The 23,537-nt window shown below is 37.9% G+C and overlaps 1 protein-coding gene across 4 annotated transcripts; it reads left to right on the plus strand.

The window, feature by feature from the left end:
* The first annotated feature begins 1,069 nt into the window (after positions 1-1,069).
* Positions 1,070-21,868, plus strand: LOC107592315 (transient receptor potential cation channel subfamily M member 6-like). Of its 4 annotated transcripts, none has more exons than XM_016281787.1 (40): positions 1,070-1,187; positions 1,670-1,695; positions 2,753-2,832; positions 2,970-3,008; positions 3,668-3,854; positions 3,980-4,193; positions 5,388-5,512; positions 5,920-6,091; positions 6,192-6,366; positions 6,468-6,591; positions 7,960-8,032; positions 8,108-8,208; positions 8,290-8,424; positions 8,513-8,566; positions 8,935-9,075; positions 9,154-9,270; positions 9,382-9,629; positions 9,826-10,054; positions 12,168-12,323; positions 12,565-12,666; positions 12,779-12,907; positions 13,892-14,140; positions 14,296-14,470; positions 14,672-14,786; positions 15,014-15,204; positions 15,938-16,070; positions 16,403-17,325; positions 17,406-17,482; positions 17,562-17,682; positions 18,538-18,581; positions 18,670-18,734; positions 18,824-18,846; positions 18,953-19,003; positions 19,096-19,161; positions 19,241-19,542; positions 20,055-20,137; positions 20,235-20,440; positions 20,525-20,576; positions 20,693-20,802; positions 21,473-21,868. In XM_016281787.1, exons 2-40 carry the CDS (start codon positions 1,693-1,695, stop codon positions 21,538-21,540), a joined length of 5,658 nt encoding a protein of 1,885 aa, XP_016137273.1. In that variant the 5' UTR covers positions 1,070-1,187; positions 1,670-1,692; the 3' UTR covers positions 21,541-21,868. The 4 variants fall into 4 exon arrangements, with proteins under 4 accessions (XP_016137273.1, XP_016137272.1, XP_016137275.1 ...); XM_016281786.1 differs by having other exon boundaries at positions 1,678-1,695; XM_016281789.1 differs by lacking the exon at positions 1,070-1,187 and adding an exon at positions 1,535-1,562 and having other exon boundaries at positions 1,678-1,695.
* Positions 21,869-23,537: the final 1,669 nt, after the last annotated feature.

The raw sequence follows: 23,537 nt of genomic DNA on the forward strand, positions 1-23,537 counted from the left end.
AGTAAACTTCTGAACTTTAAAATTCAGCTCTGTTTGTATCCCACTAGGTAATGCACACAGATGAGGACCTCTCTCTGTTCAATTCTTTCCAGTTCTGGCGGGTTCCACTGCCTGAGTTGGATCTCTCTCTCCTGGAGACTGAACCCTCAGCTGTGTCCTTCATAGCCTCTTCCACCAAAGACTTAGAGGCGATGGAAACGTGAAGAGATCCCCAATACACAATGACATTCTTGTTAAGATGTTGGCTATGAAAAGTTGATAGATTTTTTTTATGCATTACTTTTGAGTGAAAATCTATTTGAGTTATAGCAATTGAATGGGATCCGTAAATAAAAATGTAAATATGGAACTGTTGGCATGATCGACGTACTGTAAATACTTTTATGCCATGTGTTTGATATAAACTGATATATGAGGCCCTATTATGAGGACAACTACATATTTAAAAATAATGGCAGCCATCAGCCAATGCGATTTCATAAGATATTCGATCAGATTAACAACATTAAATTGTCAGTAAACTTGGTGGACTGTCGGAAGCATGCAATGTTTTATTCGGTTTTTGACAGAAAGAGGCGCTATAACAGTGGCAAACAATTAACCGTACATACAAGTACGCATCTAAGTTGCTCGAACTGGTGTTACTTATATTACAAGTTATAGTTTTATTGTAAATGCGAGTGATCGTGTGCTTATATGCAAATAAACCCAATGACTGCTATTTGCAGCTATGTTTGATGATTGGTATGCAGTAATCAACATTTTCATAACTAAACATTGTTTGTAAAGACGGGATCTCGTGATTGAGGTCTTTCTATTTGCGCTCCTGCTTAACTAACTTTAACAGCCCGCGCTCATTTAGTTAGTCATTCCCTTTTCGCTTCGCAGCTTTGAAACCGATGCCAAGTCATATATAACACCTTAAGCGAGAAAAACTTCAATCTCATAGTATCTGATAAACATTTCGAAATGAATACAGGAAGAATGCAGTTACATTTGTTATGCAACTACTGTCTCTCTTGAATAAGCACGAGCTTCAAAAAGTTCCAGTTGCGTGTCCACACTCGTGGTAAAGACCACCCACTTCCTCGCTGATCGCATCTCTTCTATTATGCGCGCTTAATGCAGGAATAAGAATCCGCTGGTTTTTTGGAAAACATGACTGGGAAGACAACGCTATTACACAGGTAATTAAACCGCCATGCAGAGCATTAGCGTATGTTATCTACCGTTAATAGCTGCCTTGTTGTATGAAACGAAAAGTTGTATCCCAGAGGGCTTTACTCCAAGGCATGTTAAAACTTGTGTTTGAGGTATCTCTTTCCCCATTCCACACAGGACTGTTGTTTTGCATGCGTAGTTACAGCAGTTTGCGACCTCTTCTCGTTTAAATGCATTTATGTATTTCTGAACAGACTGGGCTCTTCAGGTTGTACAGTTAAGTGAAAGTACTGTGTGTTTCAGTCTCTGTTTTGGGCGAGGACGCCCTCCACCCTTTCAATTGTTTCTTCGGCTAGATGGCGGTATTTTATGTTAGGAATTTTGTTTCCCATCTGCGTCTGGTAATTTCACCTAATAATTCCCGGAAAAGGATGTATAGACGTAATTTTCCACCTCACACTAATGCAATGTTTTTTGTTTGTTTTTTATTCATGACTGACTCACTCGGCTCTGAAGGAGATTTGAGGAGAAATGGTATGTTGCAACACACACACACAGGTTTGTTTTTGTGAAAAGTGGGGACATCCCATAGGCGTAATGGTTTTTATACTGTACAGACCGTATATTCTATTGCCCTACACCAACCCCACCCCTAAACCTACCCCTTACAGGAAACTTTCTGCTATTTCAGATTTTCAATACACTCCATTCTTTGTGATTTATAAGCGTTTTGAAAAGTGGGGACATGGGGTAATGTCCTGAAAAGTCACCCTCTCCTTGTAATACCTGTTATACCTTTGTCATTATACAAATTTATGTCCTCATTTGTCACAAAAACGCACACACACACACACACACACAATATAAGAGTATGTTATGTAGGCTATATCTGTAAAAATAACAAAATAATATAATATAATAATATACAAATTTACACTGCAAAGGTGGCACAGAGGCGCTTCTGAAGTGGCTTCTATTTTAGATGTCTTTACATAGATTGTTTAATGCCTCTCAGAGGTGTCATAAATGCATTTACACAGCTATTATAACTGTATACTTTGATATATATGGGCTAAAGTGGGTCAGGGCAGGCATAACTTAATCTGGTTTTTATGCAGAATTTTGAACAGGCACAGAGCAGCCTTAACTCAGATGTGTAAAAGTGCCTTAAGAGAGTTTATGTATATCTGTATTACTTTATGACCACATCTGTTATTTTAGCATTATTTATATACTATTATCATATTTTTAAATATTCTGAATTAATTTCATAGTTTCTGTTTTCATTTTAATTGAAGTTTAAGTTTCTTTTTTATTATTATTTTTTAAATAATTCTAGTTACCATTTCAGTTTTTAATAATTGTAATAGTTCAGATTCAACTTATTTGATTTCAGTTAGTTGCCAATGCAACATTTCTTATTTTTATGTAATATTTTCCATTTGACTTTATTTCAGCTTTATTTCAATGAACAAAAATGACTTTTAGTTTTAGTTAACAATAACAACAATGCTTCTAATGTAGTGGTTATCGCAGCTCATATTAGTAGGCCTATAGTATAACAAACCTTATACAGCTGTTTTCCCTTCAGTCTAGACGCAGTTGGATCCAGGCCACTTTTTGCAAGAGAGAATGTGTCAAATTTCTGCCAGCCTCACGTGATCATCACAGGTGTGCTTAATAATCTTGGTCGTCATAATCTGTATATTATCTTTTAGCAATGATAATGTGAGTTTATCAGGAGCTGTTGAGGTTACTCATTTTGTCTTAAAAGACCCATATGAATTTCAGCTTTTGCTGTTTTGCAGGTGTTATCCAGTGTGTCAAGTGTGCCAAAGCTTAGTAAGGTATTATTTTTTGATCATCAGTACATTCATCCTCTATTTTTATTTTTTTATTTTTTTTATGTAAAGCTTACAGTCATGGACATTTTAAAACTGTGGTATTCAAGTCTGGAAAAGTCTTGGTAGAATCAAGTTGAAGAATCAAGAGAGAATGTTGCTCTTTGTGAGTGTGATCTCTATAAAATAATTTTTAATTCCTTATTCAGTAATTACGACTGGAAAAGTCATGGAAGTTCACTGTTCAAAAGCTGTGAGAAACATGAAAATCTGAAAAGTTTCAGCAGTCTTGAAGTGGTGTCCTTTAAATGGAAGCCCATTTCCACCACAGAATAAAAAATAAGGTTAGAAAATATTAAGGTAAAATTTATATCCCATAATTCTGACCATTTTCTTGCAATTCTGAGAAAAGTAGTCAGATTTGTGAAATAAAAAGTTGGTTACCTTTTTTATTCCATGCTGAAAAAAAAATAGCGAGATGTAAACTCAAAGTTCTGAGGAAAAAAGACAGAATTGCAAGATTTGCATCATTCTGACTTTTTTTTCTGAATTGTAACATAAAACGTCACAATTTTTTTTTGTATTACATGGTGGAAATGAGCTTCCATACCTTTTATGTCTCTTCCTTTCTCATTCAGCTTTGCTCATGTCATCTCTTTTCTCAGATGTTGTTGTGGGAGGCTGATCGCGGAGCATGTGGGTCCTTACTCTGGCTTGCTGGGACATGGCCCTGGTCCTGACTCTACAGATGAGGAGGAGTGGTCAGTGCTGCGACACACCAGCGTCAGCCCCACTGATGCTTTTGGATCGCTGGACTTCCAGGCCAGCACAAAGCGCACATGTCGTGCCAAGGTTGGTGCATACAAGCAGAAATAACTTACATGCAAACTTCCTTGCAGATGTGTTTATGCCTAACAGTGCATTTATAAAATAGAATTGTGCATAGTTCATACAGTAAAGTGCTATTTTCTCTACAGTATGTGCGTCTTTCCAGTGACACTCCTCCAGAGCTCCTGGTCCAACTGATGCTGAGAGAATGGCACATGGAGATGCCCAAGTTGGTGATCTCTGTGCATGGAGGGACAGAGAGCTTTCCTCTGTCTCCACGGGTGTACCAGGCTTTCAGCACAGGACTCGTCACAGCTGCAGAGAGCACTGGAGCATGGATACTGACTGATGGGATTAATACAGGTCTGTGCTTGTTTTGTCCTGTTTTTGCTATCACACTGTTTTGTAGTGAAGCACAGTACATATAACTTCTTTCATATTGAAGAAAGTTTATATATATTCATTATGACCTTATCACTGTTATTTTAGTATTTTTTTTATATGCTGTTGTAGTATTTGTTAATCGTCTAAATCGGCTTTTATTTTTTTATTTTCAATTTTCATATTTTTAAGTTTTAGTTTTTTTTTTTTCATTTTTATAATTTTTTCCCTAAAAATATATCAATATTGCAGGTTTTAAATGTTATTTTTGTATTTTTTGTACTTTTAAAATTAAATGGATTGATCTCACTTAGTTGCCAAATATTTCTTATTTCAGTTAAGTATCTTAAAAGGGACATCGGATGCCCATTTTTCACAAGTTGGTATGATTCTTTAGGGCCTTCATGAAATGTCTGCAACATACTTTGGTTAAAATTCCTCATTGGTCGTGTAAAACAGTACTGTTTTTACCTTGTCAAAAACAGCTCTGTTCACAGCAACCTGTTTCGGTGCATGTCTTTTTAAATGCTAAAAAACACTACTCACCCCGCCCCTCTCTTTTGTGGAAGAGAAAAGGCGATTTGCAAATAATCATAAAAATATAAAGTGTGGGACTTACTTCTTCTGGTTGTGCAGCTGGATCACGAACAGAGGGTACTGATCCATCCTTGCGTTTACATTTTTTAGCAAAACCTGCCTTGAATTTTCCCTCATTCATAAAGCAGTCTAGAGTAAAATGATTTGCGCAGACATAAATGAATCTATTCGGTGGCTCAAGCACGGAGAAAATGGCAGACAGCATACAACTGGCTGAGGGCGGAAATATGCAAATACGGGTAACGGGACAGTCCGTGAGCGGTCGTGGGTGGTGCCTGAGCAATATGACGTCATATTGCTCAGAAAATCAAAACGGCTTGATGATTGGGACTAAGATTTTTGGGAATTACATTTTTTTTATTTTTATCATTGTAGGGTGGTTGTGTCCACACACTGCTAAGACACATTTTTATGCAAACACCATGTAAAAGTGAATTTTGCATCCCCTTTAAGTTCAAGCTTTTCATCTTATATTTATATTTTATTTTATTTCAGCTTTGTATTTCAATTACCAAAAACAATTTTTAATAGTTGTAGTTAGCAATAATAACACTGGTCCTTATTTCTCTTTGCATCCAGGTGTGTCTAAGTATGTTGGTGATGCTGTAAAAGTGTATGGGTCACATGACCACAGGAAGAGGAATGTTGTAGGGATCCCACCCTGGGGGATTATTGAGAATAACAGTGACCTTATTGGCCGTGATGTGAGTTTGACAATTCTACACTATATTATTGAATTATATTGCAGTGAGGTCAGGATTCAAAATCAAAATCATTTAAACCTGGAGGTAAACAATAGTTTAGGATTTTGAATTGTAAATCAAAGTTATGATGTTATAATGATGTTATAATATAAAACAATGTTATGATATAAAACAAATAATACATTTAAGATTTTGCATTTCCAAGTCACTAATAAGTAAATTTGTGACATTGATCATGAAAAAAATATATAAAATAAAATAGCACCTAGCAATGTCATTTTTGTTTATTTTTATTTTCTTATATCATTATTTTCTATTTTGTTCTGATTTATTTTATGTATCATGTTATATATTTTCTGTATTTTGTTTTGGTTCAGCTATACTGATGTTGGAGTTTATTGTCCTAGGTTTTGAGGCACTACCAGGCTCTGGGTAATCCTCTGAGTAAACGTGCCAGTCTGAACGGCATGCATTCACACTTCCTTTTAGTTGATGATGGGACCATGGGTAAATCAGGTTGTCAAATAGACCTGAGGAAAAGGCTAGAAAGGCATATACACTTTCAGAAGATCCACCCTAGTAAGTGTTTTCTGCTTGTCTACTCATCGTGTCAAATGTCTATTGAGTTAAATGGTATGTGCATGTGTGATGTATATATGTGTGTGTGTATTGATTTTAGGGCTGCCTGAGCATGTGCCTTTAGTGTGTGTTGTAGTAGAAGGGGGTCCTGCCATCCTCTCAGTGGTGCTGGAGCATGTGCGCAGAAGTTCTCCTGTGCCTGTGCTGGTGTTTGAGGGAACAGGAAGAGCTGCAGACCTGCTGGCTTTAATACACAAACAAACAGCTGTAGACAGGCATGTCTCACATAAATGGGGATGAATTTAAATAATGTTTGGGTTCTGTTATAAAGAATATTTTGACCCGTTTCTGTGTATGTCTCATATATTTGTCATAGAAAGTTGGATTTGGATATTAAGGAGGATGTCTTACTGAGGATTCAGGAAATGTTTGGAGTGGAAAGACAAGAGGCCTCTGAACTTCTCAACATACTCATGGAATGCATGGAACATAGAGAGCTTGTAAGTTAAATAACCTTATTTTACATTTCGTTGGAATACTTGGCCCTTATTGGTCAATTATGACAAAGTTTTGTATAATGGCCGCTAAACGGGAAGTCGTGGCCTAATGGTTAGCGAGTCGGACTGAGGTGCCCTTGAGCAAGGCACCAAACCCCCAACTGCTCTCCGGGCGCCGCAGCAAAACAATGTCTGCTCACTGCTCCGGGTGTGTGTTCACGGTGTGTGTGTGTTCACTGCTGTGTGTGTGTGCACTTTGGATGGGATAAATGCAGAGCACTAATTCCGAGTATGGGTCACCATACTTGGCCACATGTCACGTCACTTAAACAGTGTCATTGACCGCTTCATTGACATTAGTTTCATGTCTCTTGTATCACTTTGCAAACACTCTTAATTTAATTTAATTTAGTTTAATTTAATTTTTTTGGTGCCTAGCCATGTACTACCCATATCTGGGTCCCAATCACTCTGTCAGTGTTTATTTACTTATGACTGATTGTACATTTTCTGTATAGATGATGATGAATCTCTTTAAATATGTGCTCACCAGGGTTATTATAGTTAACTCAAACAAAAAGTGAAACTAAAATTAAACCATTAAAAGACATTTCCGCTGTCATGGTTTCAGGAGACACAGATCAGTTTGCAGATTCTAATTGTCAGTTCAGGAAATACCATTCAGTCCAATACCAACTTAATCTTGAATTCCTCACTCATCAGCAAAGTTCTTGTCCTCTAAGCTGTGAAGCTAGTGCAACATATTCAAATCCCCTTCTGCATTTCTTTGGCTGTTTCCTCTTCTTCTATCTTCTTCCTCTCTCCTCCTATTTGGCGGTAAACATTGGTTGTTTAGTGTGATAAGATGCCTGCTGTGTATCGTTCTCTGTCACTACCCCGATAGCTCTCATGCTAAGCCTCCATCAAAAGGAATGTTGTAGTTTACCACACCCATCCCACATCTGAGCTTCTAAATTGAGAGAGAACAGAATAATTGGAATGATGGCATGAAACATATTTCCATATTAATCGAGTAGAAGGGATTAATTTGGTCCCCAAGCGCACAGATTCTTTGATTGGGTATGAATCACTCATGTGAAGACGAAATGCCAAAGGCATGTTAAGAGAAGAACATCTCCTCTGGGTGTCTTATAGAGTTACATGCATTTATAAATTGGCATGGGAGGCTGGTGGTTTCATACTAATACCAAACAAAATAAATAACTGTTGGCTAGATTGAACATGACACAAAAGCAGTGCTGCTAGTTACAAATCTGTTTTAATGCTGGCCATCGGTGTTGGTTAAAATTTGTTTTTCTTTATGGACTGATTTTTTTAATGAGGTCAAACTTAGACAATTTTTAATTTTAGATCACTATTTTTGACTCTGAATCTGAGGACCTTCAAGAGGCAGATGCTGCGATCCTGACTACATCACTGAGAGGTATGTAATATTGTTATCATATTAATTAAATGTGGGATTAATGTGGTTGTTCACCCGAAAAAAATGAAAATACAGGTACCAGAGCTTCCCCTGAGGAGCAGCTAAATATCACGTTGGCCTGGGACAGAGCTGATGTAGCAAAGGACAACATTCTGGTGTACGGACAACAGTGGCAGGTACAGTTGTGATTTTACAGCCAGGATTAAGGTATTCATGAGTTTGAACAGATGTGTATAATCCAGTGCTGGATTTGGTAGGTGGGATCTCTGGAGCAGACCATGCTGGATGCATTGTTAATGGATCGTGTCAGTTTTGTGAAGCTGCTGATTGAGAACGGCATGACCATGAGCCGCTTCTTGACCATTTCTCGTCTGGAACAGCTCTACAACATAGTAATGACCATTTACCACTTGCATGAAGCTTTTGTCTCTGATATAAGCGGATATCTCTTCTTATGATAAGTACATCTGTATTTTCTAGCATAAAGGCTCCTCAGATCATTTCCTTCGACACATCATTGAGGATGCCAGACAGGTTAGTATAAAGTACAACCTTGGAAGTTATTTCTGTTCTTCATTGTGTGGGAGTCAACAGGGAATCAGACAATTATTGTTTGAATTTTTATGGAAAAAGTAACAATTTACTAACTTAATTAACTAAGCACCAAATCAGCATATTAGAATTATTTCTAAAGGATCACATGGCACTGAAGAATAGAGTAATTCTCACAGAAATAAATAGCATTTTAAATAATATATACTGTATATATAAAAACAGTAATTTTTAATTGTGATAATGTTACAAATTTACTGTTATTTTACAAAGTTATTCTTTGATCCACTAAGGGGTACAATCCTTTACCTGAAAAAGTGTTTCCATAAGCATTTTCTGTGTTTTTGTAGACTCGTCTGCCTGCTGTTTATAGGATATCTTTAATCGACATTGGAATGGTGATTGAATACCTGATTGGTGGAGCTTATCGAAGCACATATACACGCAAGAGCTTCAGAGCCATGTACAGTCGCTTCCATAACCCAGCTAAGGTTTGCTTTCTTTCTGATTCATTGGGATAATTATTTTTAATTAATTTTAAATTCAATTAGGTTTTTTGATTTGGATAGGAGGGTGGTAAGGAGACTTCCAGCCCTTTCTTCAAGGCCAGGAAAGCAGCTCTAACTCCAGAGACCTCCCCATCTCGCTCCCATTTCCACAGAACTGCTCGGCCGTACAGACAGCAGGTTCTTTCAACATCCCTATTCTGTTCACAGCCGCAACAATGAGTTATAAGTTTACAAATACATTCACAATCATTCCATTTATTAAAAACACCCAGAATTGTGTCTTTGCAGGAGGGTGCGGTAGCGCCTCAGGACGTGAAGTCAACCCCAAGCCCCGAGTTTGTATGCACTTTTAACGACCTGTTTGTGTGGGCAGTGCTCAAGCATCGGCAAGAGATGGCGATGTTCCTGTGGCAGCATGGAGAGCAGGCTATGGCCAGGGCGGTTGTGGCCTGCAAGCTTTACCGTGCTATGGCAGTAGAAGCCAAGGAGAGCAATATGGGTGACAGCATGGCCGAGGAGCTGAAGAAGAACTCTCTGTCAGTTTGCGTTTTTCCTCATTCTACAGCTTGTAATACAAACTTCATGTGCTAAACATCACTTCATGGAGATTACACTGGATTAGAAGTAACCGAATCTCAAAAGATTAAGATATGTTTAAAGATTTTGAGTTAGAAACTTGTCTACTGATAAAAAAAAAGAAAACAATGCAATGTGATTGTATTGATCTTTTAGAGAGTTTGGACAGTTGGCTGTGGATCTCTTGGATCAGGCTTTCAGAAAGAACGAGCGCATGGCGATGAAGCTGCTGACCTGGGAGATGAAGGACTGGAGTAATTTCACTTGTCTGCAAATGGCCGTCTCTTCAAGGCTCAGGCCCTTTGTGGCTCACAACTGCACTCAGATGCTCCTCACAGACCTGTGGATGGGCCGGCTCAACATGAGTAAGAACTCCTGGTTCAAGGTGTGTTGAATTGAGATGCTTGATGATTGGGTTTAAAAAGTGTAACTTACTTACGTGGATCATCTTCTGCAGCATAGCATAGATGAACTAATACAAAGTTCTGTCATGAAACTCTAGATCAGGGCTATTCAATTTGCCCAATCTGGCCCGCCAATCATCTTCATCCGGCCCGAGGGAAGAGTACACGCAGGTCGCACATACGCCTTGAATTGTTTTTGCACTAATTCATTTGTGGCCCAGGCCGTGGTTTCACAGTCAAAAGAGAAAAGGAAGAGACGCAACAACAACAATCTACCGGAGACCGCAACATCAATAGACGGCAGTGTTGACAAGCGCTTGTGTGAGAGGGTTATGAGATATCCACAACTCTAGTTTAAACGAATTTCAAGACAGTATTATCAGTCATAACTTCTGGCAAGAAATAGTGCAGACACTGCACGAAGATGATTATCAAATGGAGTATAGTTTGAAAGGCTGCGAGTTCGGCTGTACGCACACGCTGAGCAGCTTCAGACAGCGTGCCAGTAGCTCTTCAACCGACAAAAACACACAATTATGCCAAAACTATAAAATTCAATTTATAGTTTGTGAAGATTGATTTAAGTTCACTTAAATTAAATGTTATATTTTTCAGAGCCTACTTAATGTTAAAAATATTGTCTTTCAATTATACTTTAATGTTGAATGGCTATAATTAATGGCTAAAATTGAGGTGAAAATGCATTTAATAGAGACATCAGTACTGTACTGACATCAGTATCAAAAATACTGGCCTTTGTTAATAATAGGCTACTTAGTAAAGAGATGCCATTAAACATATTTAAAATATACCACCTTTAGTTTCTACATTAATTTGGAGGTTCAATGTGAAATTGTGACAGCATATTAATATGCAATTAATCATGATTAATTACAGAAAAAAAAAACATTTAAAAGACTGACAGACAGCACAATTTAAAAAAAAAAAAAATATTGGTGTTGGTCATATTAGTTGATATTATATGCATTTAAATGTAATTTCTAATTGTATAGGCCCCCCAGAAAGAGATCGGGACGGCCCCCCTCCCCCTTCAAATTTTCTATTCAATAATCCGGCCCTCAAACTAAACTAATTGAATAGCCCTGCTCTAGATGGTACAGGCCGATAGGTTCTAACTCAGTCTGACATAATGACATCATTATTCACGTGGTGCAGCTGATTCGTTCTTTTTGTATCAGCAGCCAATGAGCTTGCTGCTCAAACATTCAAATACTCGGCTAGTGCTTGCTGTAGCAGTTGCAGCGCGCTTCAGAACCTTCCACCTTCCCCAGCTCCACCTGTACAGATCTGCTACGGGGTGATTTCATGTATGTTTTATATGAGGTTGTCTCATATATGTCATGTGTGCAGCAGCAGTATTTCTTACATGCTCACAGAATCATTTCATGGATGTACTGGCAGTAGCAAGTCTTGGTACTTGCTCTGGAGCAGCAGCAGCATAGCAGATTTATTCCGCCAAGACCAAACACATTGACATTGCCATGTATATTACCATGCTGAACGCTCCAAGAGTTGTCATAGCAGAACTCTTTTTAATAACACTTTTTTAATTTGTTGTCAACCTCTGATTTACAAAGCTGCAGAAAGGGTAATTATCTGTTGAATTTGGTTGCTTTTAGTATGTGGTCTATTATTTAATTATACGCATGGCCATTTTGTAAACTACATTACATGCTTGTTTGATCAGGAATGTAGTAATATTTCTAAAATATGAATGCATAAATTACTTTCAAGCTGTTATTAGCACAAGTACTCCAGACATGTTGGACTGTGGTGCTTACAGGGAAAATACAGGTTTAAGTCTAACCTGCGACATGTTTCGCTCCCATCCTTCTCTTTCACTGCAGAAATTCCTTGTGATTCTCTGCTGTAATTACACAGCAAAGAGGCAAAACGGAAGTGACACAAATATCTTACATTTCAAACATATTTGTGAAGCTGACAGCCATGTGTCAAATTTTTTATTCTTTTCATTTTCTTTCTCTTGACATTTAACATTTAACAGCATGTTTGTGACCCAGATCTGTGTTATTTTTAATGGCTTTTGTCCAAAACAACATCCTTTCTCCCCAGATTATTGCCAGTATCCTGATGCCTGTGGCCATTCAGATGCTAGAGTTTAAGAGTCAGGCAGAGATGTCCCATGTTCCTCAGCCCCAGGAAGCCTTGCAGTTTGGGTGGGACCCAGGGAACCCTGGGTCATCAGAGCAAGAAGGGACAACAAATGCAGTAAGGAATGTAGACAGACACTACACACTGTAACAAACATTTACGGTCCTGCTAACACACTACAAACCAATTATGCTTTTGTAGCATGTTAGCCCGTTAAACTAGTGATGCTTCTGAAAAATGAAGTTGTGGCATCTCTACTTTCAATTAGAAACACTGCTGCCAACCTATAAAACGCTACAAACTCTTTGACTTCTTATAACACAGTGTGTAATTTACATTGACAGTGGTCTTTTTCTAGATTCAGGGTGATGAGGAGAGAGGGAGCAGATGTCTTTCTCCCTGGACCAGAAAGGTGTATGACTTCTATACTGCTCCGGTGGTCAAATTCTGGTTTCACACAGTAGGTTTCCCCTAAATTCCACCTCCACCTTACTTCATTCTTTCAAACCCTCTTGCTCCGGCTGTCTTTCTTTTCAACCTTCCATCTCTGAAGATTTGATTTGTCCACACAGATGGCGTTTTTGGGTTTCCTCATGATGTTCTCTTATACTGTGCTGGTGAGGCTGGATGAGAAACCCAACATTCAGGAGTGCTTGGTCATAACTTACATCCTGACCATGGCAGCAGAGAAAGCCCGAGAGGTGAGTGCTCTTAAAATCACGGCCCTCTCTGGCAGTTAAAAGAAATATACAGTATGAAATCATCAATGTCTGCTTTTGTCTGTGAATGGTTGGCTCAGTGCCCTTTGCAGCTGTTCAGGGCAATTAAAGAATAAAGGATGTCTTTGAAAAGTCTTATCTTTACTCAGCTGGATTCCAAAGGTCTTCAGTAAGGTATTATCTCTTTCTGATTAGGCTGTTTTCAAGCTTGACCCTGAGAATGCCACTGTCTGACTCCCCCATCCTCTGTTATCTATGAACCCAGCAGAAGTGCATTTGTGGGAATTATTAACAGAGTTCTTCCATTGACTGTATGTTTGAGTGATTGTTTATTGTATTTTGGTTAGAAAAATTCTCTGAATAACAGTAAAAAAATTATTTCTAAGAAAATTAAGTACAACAATTAAAACAAAAAGCCTTTTTGTCCTCTCCTTTAAATCAGCAACAAAATATTGCTAATATTTAAAAGCAATCTAATGCATAAGTGACTACATATAACTCGTAATGATTCTAGACATTAAATAGCAAAAGACATTTGTTATTTATTTATTTATTTATTTAGATAGATAGATATTTGGAGTTCCTTTATAACAGACTTTACTTATAATATTGTTGTAAATTACAAGCCAAATATTTCAATATACATTATTTCAATATTTTCCACATACAGTGGGGTTGTGTATTATTTTATTTGCATATTAATTTTTGTACATCAGATATTCTGTCCATTTACCTATCTCTAATTTAGTCAGGTTTTACCAAGTGACAGATGAATTTGTGCCACAGTACTGTACTTTTTGATTTCATGTATGATGGTTAGTTACATTTTAATATTTGCATTTAGCATTTTTTCTCTCTGCTTTTCATGAACCTTTTAGTACAAGCCTACTACTTAATTCTGGTTCACAACCCACTAGTTGAGAGCCACCGGTTGACATATTAAGTATATGATAATGTGTTTTCTAGGTGTGGGTTTTGGAGCCCAGGAAGTTCACTAAGAAGCTGAAAGTGTGGTTCAGTGAGTACTGGAATATCAATGACTTCATGGGCATCCTCCTGTTCTTGGTCGGGGTCTCCCTCCGGTGGCATCAAGAAACACGCTTAGCCAGTCACATTGTCTACTCTTTGGATTTCATCTTCTGGTCTGTCAGGCTTCTGGACCTTTTTGCTGTCAATCAGCATGCAGGACCCTACCTGACCATGATCACCAAAATGGTGTGAAATTTTAATGTATCACTAAATAATTACATTATACATGCAACCTTTGCTTTATGTTTTTGTAAACGCAGTTCTTTTATAATACTGTGATACATTTTACAATAACAAATAATATAATTTAAAATGTGTATATTAATGTCTTTCTTGCACAGATGAGCAACATGTTCTATATCGTAGTCATTATGGCGATTGTGCTGGTCAGTTTTGGCACATCCAGGAAGTCTATCCTATCCCCTAATGAGGATCCGTCCTGGAGTCTGCTCAGAGATGTAGTCTTTCAGCCCTACTGGATGATCTTTGGGGAGGTGTATGCTGGAGAGATTGATGGTGAGTCTGCTGAGGTTCAGTCTGGTCAGTTCATGTGATTTGAGTAAACCTTTTCCCATAGCTTCTAATGTTTGGTTGTCAGGTTATGGTTCACTCTTTATGTCTTGAATATGATCTACTCTATTATTACTAATATCTATTAACATTTGTAAGATATTTTATGTTATATTCTGTTGTGATCATCCCTTTTTGTTTTGACAGCCTGTAGTAATCCTGAAACCTGTGTCCCTGGAGCATTCCTCACCCCCTTCCTGCAGGCCGTCTACCTTTTTGTTCAGTACATTATCATGGTCAATGTACTCATTGCATTCTTCAAGTATGCTCTTCATCTTCATTTTTATGACTTGGCATAAGCATCATTCACTACCACATTTTCATTTGTTTCCTAGTGTGATGGTCATTTGGTCTGTTGAGTTGTTGGACAAATATGCGCCATGACACCCAGAGTGGAAGATTGTTGCAGGAGTTTGTGTTGATATATTGTTGAAGTCTTGGTTGCTTTGTGATGGTTTAACCTACTTTGCCTTATTATTTACTTCACAGCAATGTTTACTTTGACATGAGCTCCATATCCCGTAAGCTGTGGAAATACAACCGCTATCGTTACATCATGACATATCAGGAGAAGCCGTGGCTGCCGCCCCCTCTCATCCTTCTCAGTCACATGACTCTGTGTCTCAGCTCAATGTGGCAGAAGCACAGAAAGGCATCCAAACGGGGAAGAACTGGTCTGAGTAAGTGTTTGTTTGTGTGAATTATTTATGAACCATCATAGCCCTCTGTGTATGTCAACTCACATGCTTTACATAATTGACATGACAGGATTGTTACAATACAAAAAAAAAAAAAAACAGTAGAGGATACCAGTAGAGGATCCTTTAATTAGAAAAAAAGGTTCTTCAAAAAAATGGTAAGTAGCATTTTTATTTCAAAAGATTGTAAAATTATTAATGTAAATATGAATATGTAGCATTCAGGTATTTTATTCAATTAATAAGTGCTGCAACAGAACAAAGACACAAATAAAGAACATGTATTTTATGTTATCTAACTGCTGTATCAAGTGTTCAATAAACATTAAGAAATTGATATATTAAAATATTATACTTTTAATTAAAAATATCAATATTAGTAGCTTAGTATTAGCATGGTATTCTTCGCTGCATGATTATTGTGATCCTGTCAGAGTTTGACTGAGAAACCGGTCTGTTTACTAGTGGCGTACATGTTTGGTTAGAAATGATTTTTGGCACAATTTCTTAATTATTTTTTCACAATTCAGTCCAATTCAATTATTTTGGAATTTGCACTATAGTTGAATATTGACAATATGAGACAACATAATTATGTTTTACATTATTTCAGTCTCAATTTTTTTTCTTGCATAAAAAATTTATGTACATTTATGACTGATCCAATAAATTTTTATACACAATTTTATCACATTTATTGCTGGTATATGTACAGAATTACTCCTGGCCCCTGATGATCTGAAGAAGTTGCATGAGTTTGAAGAGAAGTGTGTTGCTGGATATTTCAGAGACAAAAAGGAGAGTCAGCAAGGCAGTCAAATCAACCGGATTCGCTCTGCAGCTGACAAGTGAGTGCATTTGCGGGGAAGTTGTGGCCTAATGGTTAGAGAGTCGGACTCGTAACCCAAAGGTTGCGGGTTCGAGTCTCGTACCGGCAGGGATTGTAGGTGGGGGGGGGGAATGTACAGCGCTCTCTCCCACCTTCAATACCACGACTGAGGTGCCCTTGAGCAAGGCACCGAACCCCCAACTGCTCCCCAGGCACCGCAGTTCTGTTTTAGTTAATCAGTTGACTGAACTTTGTAAATGAAGATATGCATCTGAATTTCCGTTTAAAATTATTTGGTTTACCTGAAATCAATGGAATGAACTCAAGTTGGTCTTCTGTGTTTGTTTCTAGGGCTGAAGAGATGGCTGGAATATTAGTTGAGGTTGCTGAGAAGGTCAGTATCATCCAGGACAATATGCGCACTTTAGACAGTCACTTGGGTCAGTTGCAGGACTTGTCTGCTTTAGCAGTGGACACTCTAAACTTCCTCTCAGCCACAGACAACCAGCAACAAGAGGTGGCCCGTCTTGGTCAAAGCCAGCCAATTACATGCCGCCATGAACAAGTGTCTCATAGCTGCTGTCTCCACATTGGTGGAAGTGTTGTCCCCAGCCAAGCACTTCCGTCTACAAAGCACTACCGCAGTATGCCATCTTCCCTACTCAGAGGCTTGGGGCCTGGCCGGCAGCGTCCTTCCCTGGAGTTGCCACCAGGGACGTGTGTCAGACCCTTTGAGGTCAGGAGCAAATGCATGTTGGCAAGCCCAGAGGAGGAAGATGGTAGTTTTAGGTGGCCACTACAGCATGGCGATTCAAGAGAAGGTATATGCCATCTCTCTTTACCTCACCTATGCACTGGATGGAGGGACAAGGGAATGTATGGATCTGGGGAACCGTCACGTGTCAGTTCTCCCACCATGCATCTGATGAGAGACTTCCAGCTTCAACCCAGCCATGAGGAGTCTACAGAGGAAGAGGATGATGAGGATGAGCATGCAATGTCCAGATCCTCCAGCCATATGTTCCTACTTACAGATTCCCACAGTGATGGAGATCAAGCAGTGGGGATCAGAAACCCGGCATTCTCCAGGCTTGATGATGCTGGACACTTCACAAGACCTCAAGGACTTTTAGGCAGGAAATGGGCCTTTGATCTGGAGCAGAGCCGCTCACTCTCAGCCAGTGTGGAGACTATGGCCATGCCTGATGCGTTGACATCGGAGCGTGGCAAACAGACACATTTGATGCCTCCCCACCACAGCCATGATCAGAGAGGTATCATGGATGCAAATCATAACCACAGATTAAATATCAATCTTAGTTTGTGTTTAATCTGTTAATGTATGTGACTATAGGGTTATCTAAGATCTTTAAGAGACAAAGATCATTTGGGAAAAAGTCCATAAAGACCAGAGCAGGAACCCCTGAGAATGTAAGACAACTTACTGTTTAATTTCAAGCAGCCAGATCTAGTGACAGACATATGGTTAAGTAATGTATCTGTCTCTTAGGTAAAACTAGATGAAACACGGGGATGTATGCATGAGTTTGACCCACGCAGAAAAATGAAGAGGAAAGTAAAAGGCCTGTTTGACCGGAGATTCAGAACCTCAGTCAGTCTAACCCAGCTGAGTATGTTTTTTTTTTTTTTAAAGTACATTTACAATGAATAATTTCTGAATGGTATGAGTCAGGGGTTTTCAAACTTTTTGATGTGCAAGAAGACAAATGTAGGGTTTCTGTGGGTCTCAAGAAGGTCTTAAAATGTCTTAATTCACTCCTTCCACAAATTAAGGCCTAAAAAGGTTTTAAATCAGAGCAGAAAGTCTTTCATAAAGTTATGCCATTGAATGTTGCGTGCACTCCAAAAAATTAGTATCTTCCTAATTTTTGTTTTGTTTTCCAATGCAATTATATATATATATATTTGAATCAAGATGCATTTACTTAAGATGCAAAATGAAATGAGTTTAAAAACTGAACAACATTAAGTGAGTTTATGCTTAAAACAAGAACAATTATCTGTCAGTGGAGTATGGAAGCTTGTTTTCCCTTTGAATTATTTGATATTTCTAAACATATTGGCAGATATTTGTTCTTGTTTTAATCATAAACTTGGTCATTATGATCAGTTTATATAAAACAAGACTTTTATGTCATGTCATTTTTCATTTCTAGTAAATGGGGATCTGTTGGAAGTTGTATTTTCAAACTTTGAAATGCTGCTGATACAAGACATTAACATTTAGAGACCATATTGACGTATTGTGGTCTATTCCATTTATTCCTTAATAATGCCCCTTTCAAGGGCATTATTCTATATATATATATATATATATATATATATGTGTGTGTGTTAAGTATTGTTAAATATTAAGCCATTGAGCAGTCTACTTAATTCCAGTTTATTTCTGGAATTATTACCTGAAATTAAATCACACCAACCTGCAAAATGACACTGGGATCATTTTTCATTTTATTTATTAGATGTTGACCAAGTGGATTACACAAAATTGGCCCCATTATGGCTGGTAAGGCCCATCATAGTTCACCTATAATGCTAGTTTCTTTCCTGTCTGTGAGACATTTGATGGGCTGAGTGTTATGACCTCTCCTCAGAACACTGTGACCCCCGGACAGCCACTTCTAAGCAGCTGGGCCAGGTCTATCAGTCAAAGACCCTCGTAAGTTCAGTTTTTGATCTGATGAGACATGTTAATTATTAAGAGAAAATATTTCTAACTGTTCATCTAATTTCTCTACTTCCTATAAGGGTAAGCAGTATGACACAAGAAGGTAAGTTATTTGTACTTTTATTGTAATTCTGTTTATGTTGCAAGTAAATTACATGATTTTGGTGAAGGACATATGTGTTTTGTGCTCTGTCTCTGTCTGATGTTAGTAAAGAGCTCTACATTTAAGCTGACTGAAGATTTAGGCCAGCATTACTCAGGTAAATAATAATAACTACGTACTATCACCTCAAATATTTTGTTTTGTTATTCTGTGGATATGATGGATCTCTTTTGGTGATTTTTCTTTCAGCAATGGAGAGGAACAACCTTATGAGACTGGCTCACTCTATACCATTCACCCCTGTGTCATTATTGGGTAAATAATCAAACCGTGGTTATTTAACCAGCGTTAGCCAGATTCAGTTATTTACATAAATGTCCTCCGCTCTATTCAGGTGGTGTTGAGGTCTGTATTTATACACTTGAGGAGACAGAAGCAGGGTCTTCACTAGGAAATCAGTCCTCTAGCATTTCCACCTGGATTCAGCACGGACGTACAGCTGTTCTTCAGCCATTAGCCCACCAGGAGGTGCTGGATGGGGGTCTGCGCAGGGCCACCAAAGTGGTGTGTACCTGGGCTGAGGGTGATGTGTTGAAGCTGGGATCAGTGTATGTGGTGAAAGCCTTCAGGCCAGAGGTGGTTCGCATCTGGCAGAAAGTGTTCCCAATCAGCACCTCATTTCATCTCTGTCTACGGGTACATTTTTTACACTTTGAAAGAATTATAAGTAGTAGTGTAAATAAACTGTAAATTCTGCAATTGATGCATGCAACTTACACACACACACACACACACACACACACAAACTACTGGTCAAATATTTGGAATTATTAAGATTTATTTTATCTATTGTTTTAAAAAAAACAGTGTCTTGTTCTCACCAATGTTGCATTTATTTAATCAAAAATACAGATAAAACCGTAATGTTGTGAAATATTATTACAATTAAAGATTAACTGAAGTTATGGCTGCTAAAAAAATCAGCATCACACAAATTCTGATGGCAAATTTGAATTGCAATTACATTTAAAAAATATATTCTAATAGAAAACTGTTCTTTTAAATTGTTATAACATTTATATATATTTTTTTTTATCAGATTCCAAACTTCAAGAATAATGAATAATAATAATAATAATAAAGTAATTATTATTATTCATCATTATTCTCTCTGCTTCTCTGCTGACTAATTTCTCTCCAAACTGCAGGAAATCCAACAACAGAGAGCAGCACAGAAACTCATGCAGCGATTCAACCAAATTAAACCCAGCAGTGTGCCTTACAGTCCTAGGTCAGCATTATGAATCCTTTCTGTGTTATTATGATGACAAGAGGTTGATTTTACCATGACTTTGTATTCATAAGTCTAAGTATGTGTATGTGTGCAGGTTTCTGGATGTCTCCTTGCTGCACTGGCGCTCTGATGGCCAGTGGTTGACTGTTGAGAAGAACATGAGCGGTCATTTCAGGAAATATAACAATAATACTGGAGAGGAGATCTCGCCCTCCTCTGGTCTGGAAGAAGCAATGCTAGCGTTCTCTCACTGGACATTCGAGTATACCAACAGGGAACTGCTAGTGTTGGATCTACAAGGTATAAGATAGACTTACTCTACAAGCCTGTAATTATTATTATTATTGGAAAGTTGATGAATTGAATCTTTATTTTTGGCTGAAGGTGTGGGAGCGGACCTCACAGACCCCTCACTGATCAGAGTTGATGACAAAAGGTAAATAGGTACAACAAATGCGTAGTGTCCTAAATGTTTAAATATATTTGCTCAAATTTGTACTTCTCAATGCATTTGTTTACTCCGCTCCTAAGTAAAGTTTTCTCCTGTTGTAGCTCCTCTGAAGAGATGGCGTTTGGACCTGCCAATTTGGGTGATGATGCAATCCAGAGCTTTGTTATCAAGCACACCTGCAACTCCTGCTGCAAGAAGCTCGGTCTCTCAGGTGAGGTAACACTCATGTCACAGGTTGAGGGCTGAACTTTCAATACTCTTCTATTTTTCATTCCCTGCAGTGGCAGCTCTCGCAAATACGTCCACATGGCATACCTCCATGTTTCCAACTTTAGAAGTGATTTGATAGTTCGTTTGAAAAGCGCAAACTTCAAAATGAACAGGAAAAGCCGTCTAATTAAGCCTGAAGGTTTAGAAAACAATTCTAATGAGGCAGAAATTATTTCATTTCCATGACAGCAAAGGCATGCAGAAGAGGGGCGTGGTTTCCTTTGTGGCATGTGGAGTGTTCTCTTTGATTACATATTTAATAGTTCTTTGTGCGTTAGAGAGTGTTGACTTTGATTAGATATTAATTACTGTCTCATGGAAGACATATGAGATGCCTGTTGTTTGTATCAAGAGGGAGTCTTTGCTTCAGAAGTACAGGGATAAAAAATAAACAAACAAACAAACAAAAATGACTCTGCCACATTTGTTTGATATTTCAAAGGTGCTTTGTTTTTTCCCCCGTCTTCGTCCTCTCCAAGAACCACATCAAATCAAAACAAATTATTAATGTACAATCCACAAATTTCATTTCGGATCTTAAGAAAAGCATCTCTCTGTGATACATTATGAATATGTATCACAATTGAATATATTGTGTTTGGCTTTTTTAGATATGAGGAGTTGTGGCAGCCAAAGGAAGTCAGTTCCTGCCTTTGATGTGACGAGCAGCACAGTTTAACCTCTGACCTGGAAGTAGACGTTATCATAAGCCACAACTCGGGGGACCTCATCTTGTTCACATCCTATTTCATTCTCTAATCTCTGTTTGCAGTTTTCACAGACTGAATATATATATATAAAAATGTAAGAGCTGCTCAAGGTGACAAAACATTTACTTTTGTGTTGGTCATAGCTGATGTGTTTTTGTACAACAGTTAAGGGAAGTCATGTTTCAGTGATCACATTTTTTTTTTTCACATTTTTTTTAAATTCTTTTATTAGTTCATGTCTGTACCTTTTGCAATTTTAGTGGTTTAATGGTAAACTCCCCATGAGTGCAGTAAAAAAAAACATTAAAAACAATATGGATTTATTTCAATTGTTCAATTCTTCTTACCCCACTGGCAAAAGCCTCATCTCATGCAGTTTTGCTTCCAAAGTCAATTTATTTCATAAGATTACTGTGTAAGGTAATAAGAATTGTTATTTTTTTTATTCAAAGTAGATTTTTCCTAACCCTCTGGCAATTTCTTTTTATTATTATTAAAGCATAAAACAAATTACAATTAGAAACTTTGCAAAGAGCAAATACACTTTTTGATCTATTCTCTTATCTTACACACTTTTGCTTCTAAAATAAATTCATCTTGTTTTTTGAGGAAGTTTCGATATTTTTTCCTTGAACACAAGACGTTAAATGAAATCGAATGAAGACAAGTTTGCATCCATAAAATTTTCTTTATTTTTTTTTATCCCACAAAGAAATGTCTACAAAAGCCATAAAATATAGAATTTAACAAAAATCACTTAAGTCCTTCGCTTAGTATATACAACATGGAGGAGACACTTTAAGGTCTCGATTAATCAGTACTGTACATGTCCATTTCACAATGTTTGCACATCAAGCTCAACCCACCCCGACTCATACAAGTACAAGCACACATATTCAGTCCATCACACAAAGTGCTATAAACCCTACACTGTTGTCCAACTCGCATACATACACACTCACACTCACACTGTTGGCAAGTTAACAGAAACCCCCCCACTCTCCCATGCTACATGCGCTTCACTTGTATTGTGGACATGTGCTTAAGTTCTGTCAAATCAGAGCCCGTTCTCCATGAACAAGTTGGTTGTCTGAATATTCACACTTGCATCTGAATTCCACTTTTTGATTGCTTCTCAAGTAAACAACTTATACAGTAAAGCATCTACCCCGTATGCCATCCAGCTTCACTTTACACTAGCTATGGCACTTGAAAACAAAATTGTTTACATATTTAGTACATAAAAAGATTCTGCACACTAAGTACAGTCGTAAGGGTTTTGGTAACAGATGCTACCTTTGTTTTGCTGTTGCTGTTTTTTTTCTTCATCCAGAGAGACAAACAAATTCCGATTCATAAATTAACAAAAATATTTAAGAAAAAAAAACTGAAATGTGTAGTATGCATCAGTAGTGTTTGGAACTTCAGTAGAATAGCCATCAGTGGTAATGTAGGTTTACCACTCAAAACCACACACAGACATGTTGTTTCCTTCATTTCAAGCGTAGGACTAGTGTATACCTAGCTGATATATTCCTACTCGATTAGCGGAATACAGTATAGGAGGCTTTAATCAACAAATTTGTAAGGGCCGAAACATACTTAAAGTACGCATGCGCAGACTAGTCGACGCACTCCAACGTAAGCTCTTGCGTTGGTCTAGCGGCGATAACAAACCTCAAGAGAGCGATAAAGTTACATTCAGATGTCTGTGACATTAAACCAGATGTTATTATTAAGGTAAGTTGTTATAAACAGACGTTAACTAACTGTTGCTCCGAAATAATAGAATTGGACTTCAAAGAAAGAGCAGACCGTAATAGAAAAAAGCACAGTTGTGCGCAACGATCAGTGAAGTCGAGCTTTCGTCCACATTCACGTACTTGCGTAGAGTATGTTTTGACCTTCAATGCCCTTACATTGCTTTATTCCTACACAGTAAGAAATACTTTGTGCTTGTGTCTGT

Source organism: Sinocyclocheilus grahami, unplaced genomic scaffold (assembly GCF_001515645.1).
Source record: "Sinocyclocheilus grahami isolate Dianchi unplaced genomic scaffold, SAMN03320097.WGS_v1.1 scaffold152.1, whole genome shotgun sequence".
In the NCBI taxonomy this organism is placed as follows: domain Eukaryota; kingdom Metazoa; phylum Chordata; class Actinopteri; order Cypriniformes; family Cyprinidae; genus Sinocyclocheilus; species Sinocyclocheilus grahami.

Coding starts and splice junctions, on each gene's coding strand:
- LOC107592315 (XM_016281787.1), top strand. Junction 9,630..9,825: donor GAGCTGAAGAAGAACTCTCT/GTCAGTTTGCGT, acceptor TTGATCTTTTAG/AGAGTTTGGACAGTTGGCTG. Junction 16,071..16,402: donor ATTCGCTCTGCAGCTGACAA/GTGAGTGCATTT, acceptor GTTTGTTTCTAG/GGCTGAAGAGATGGCTGGAA.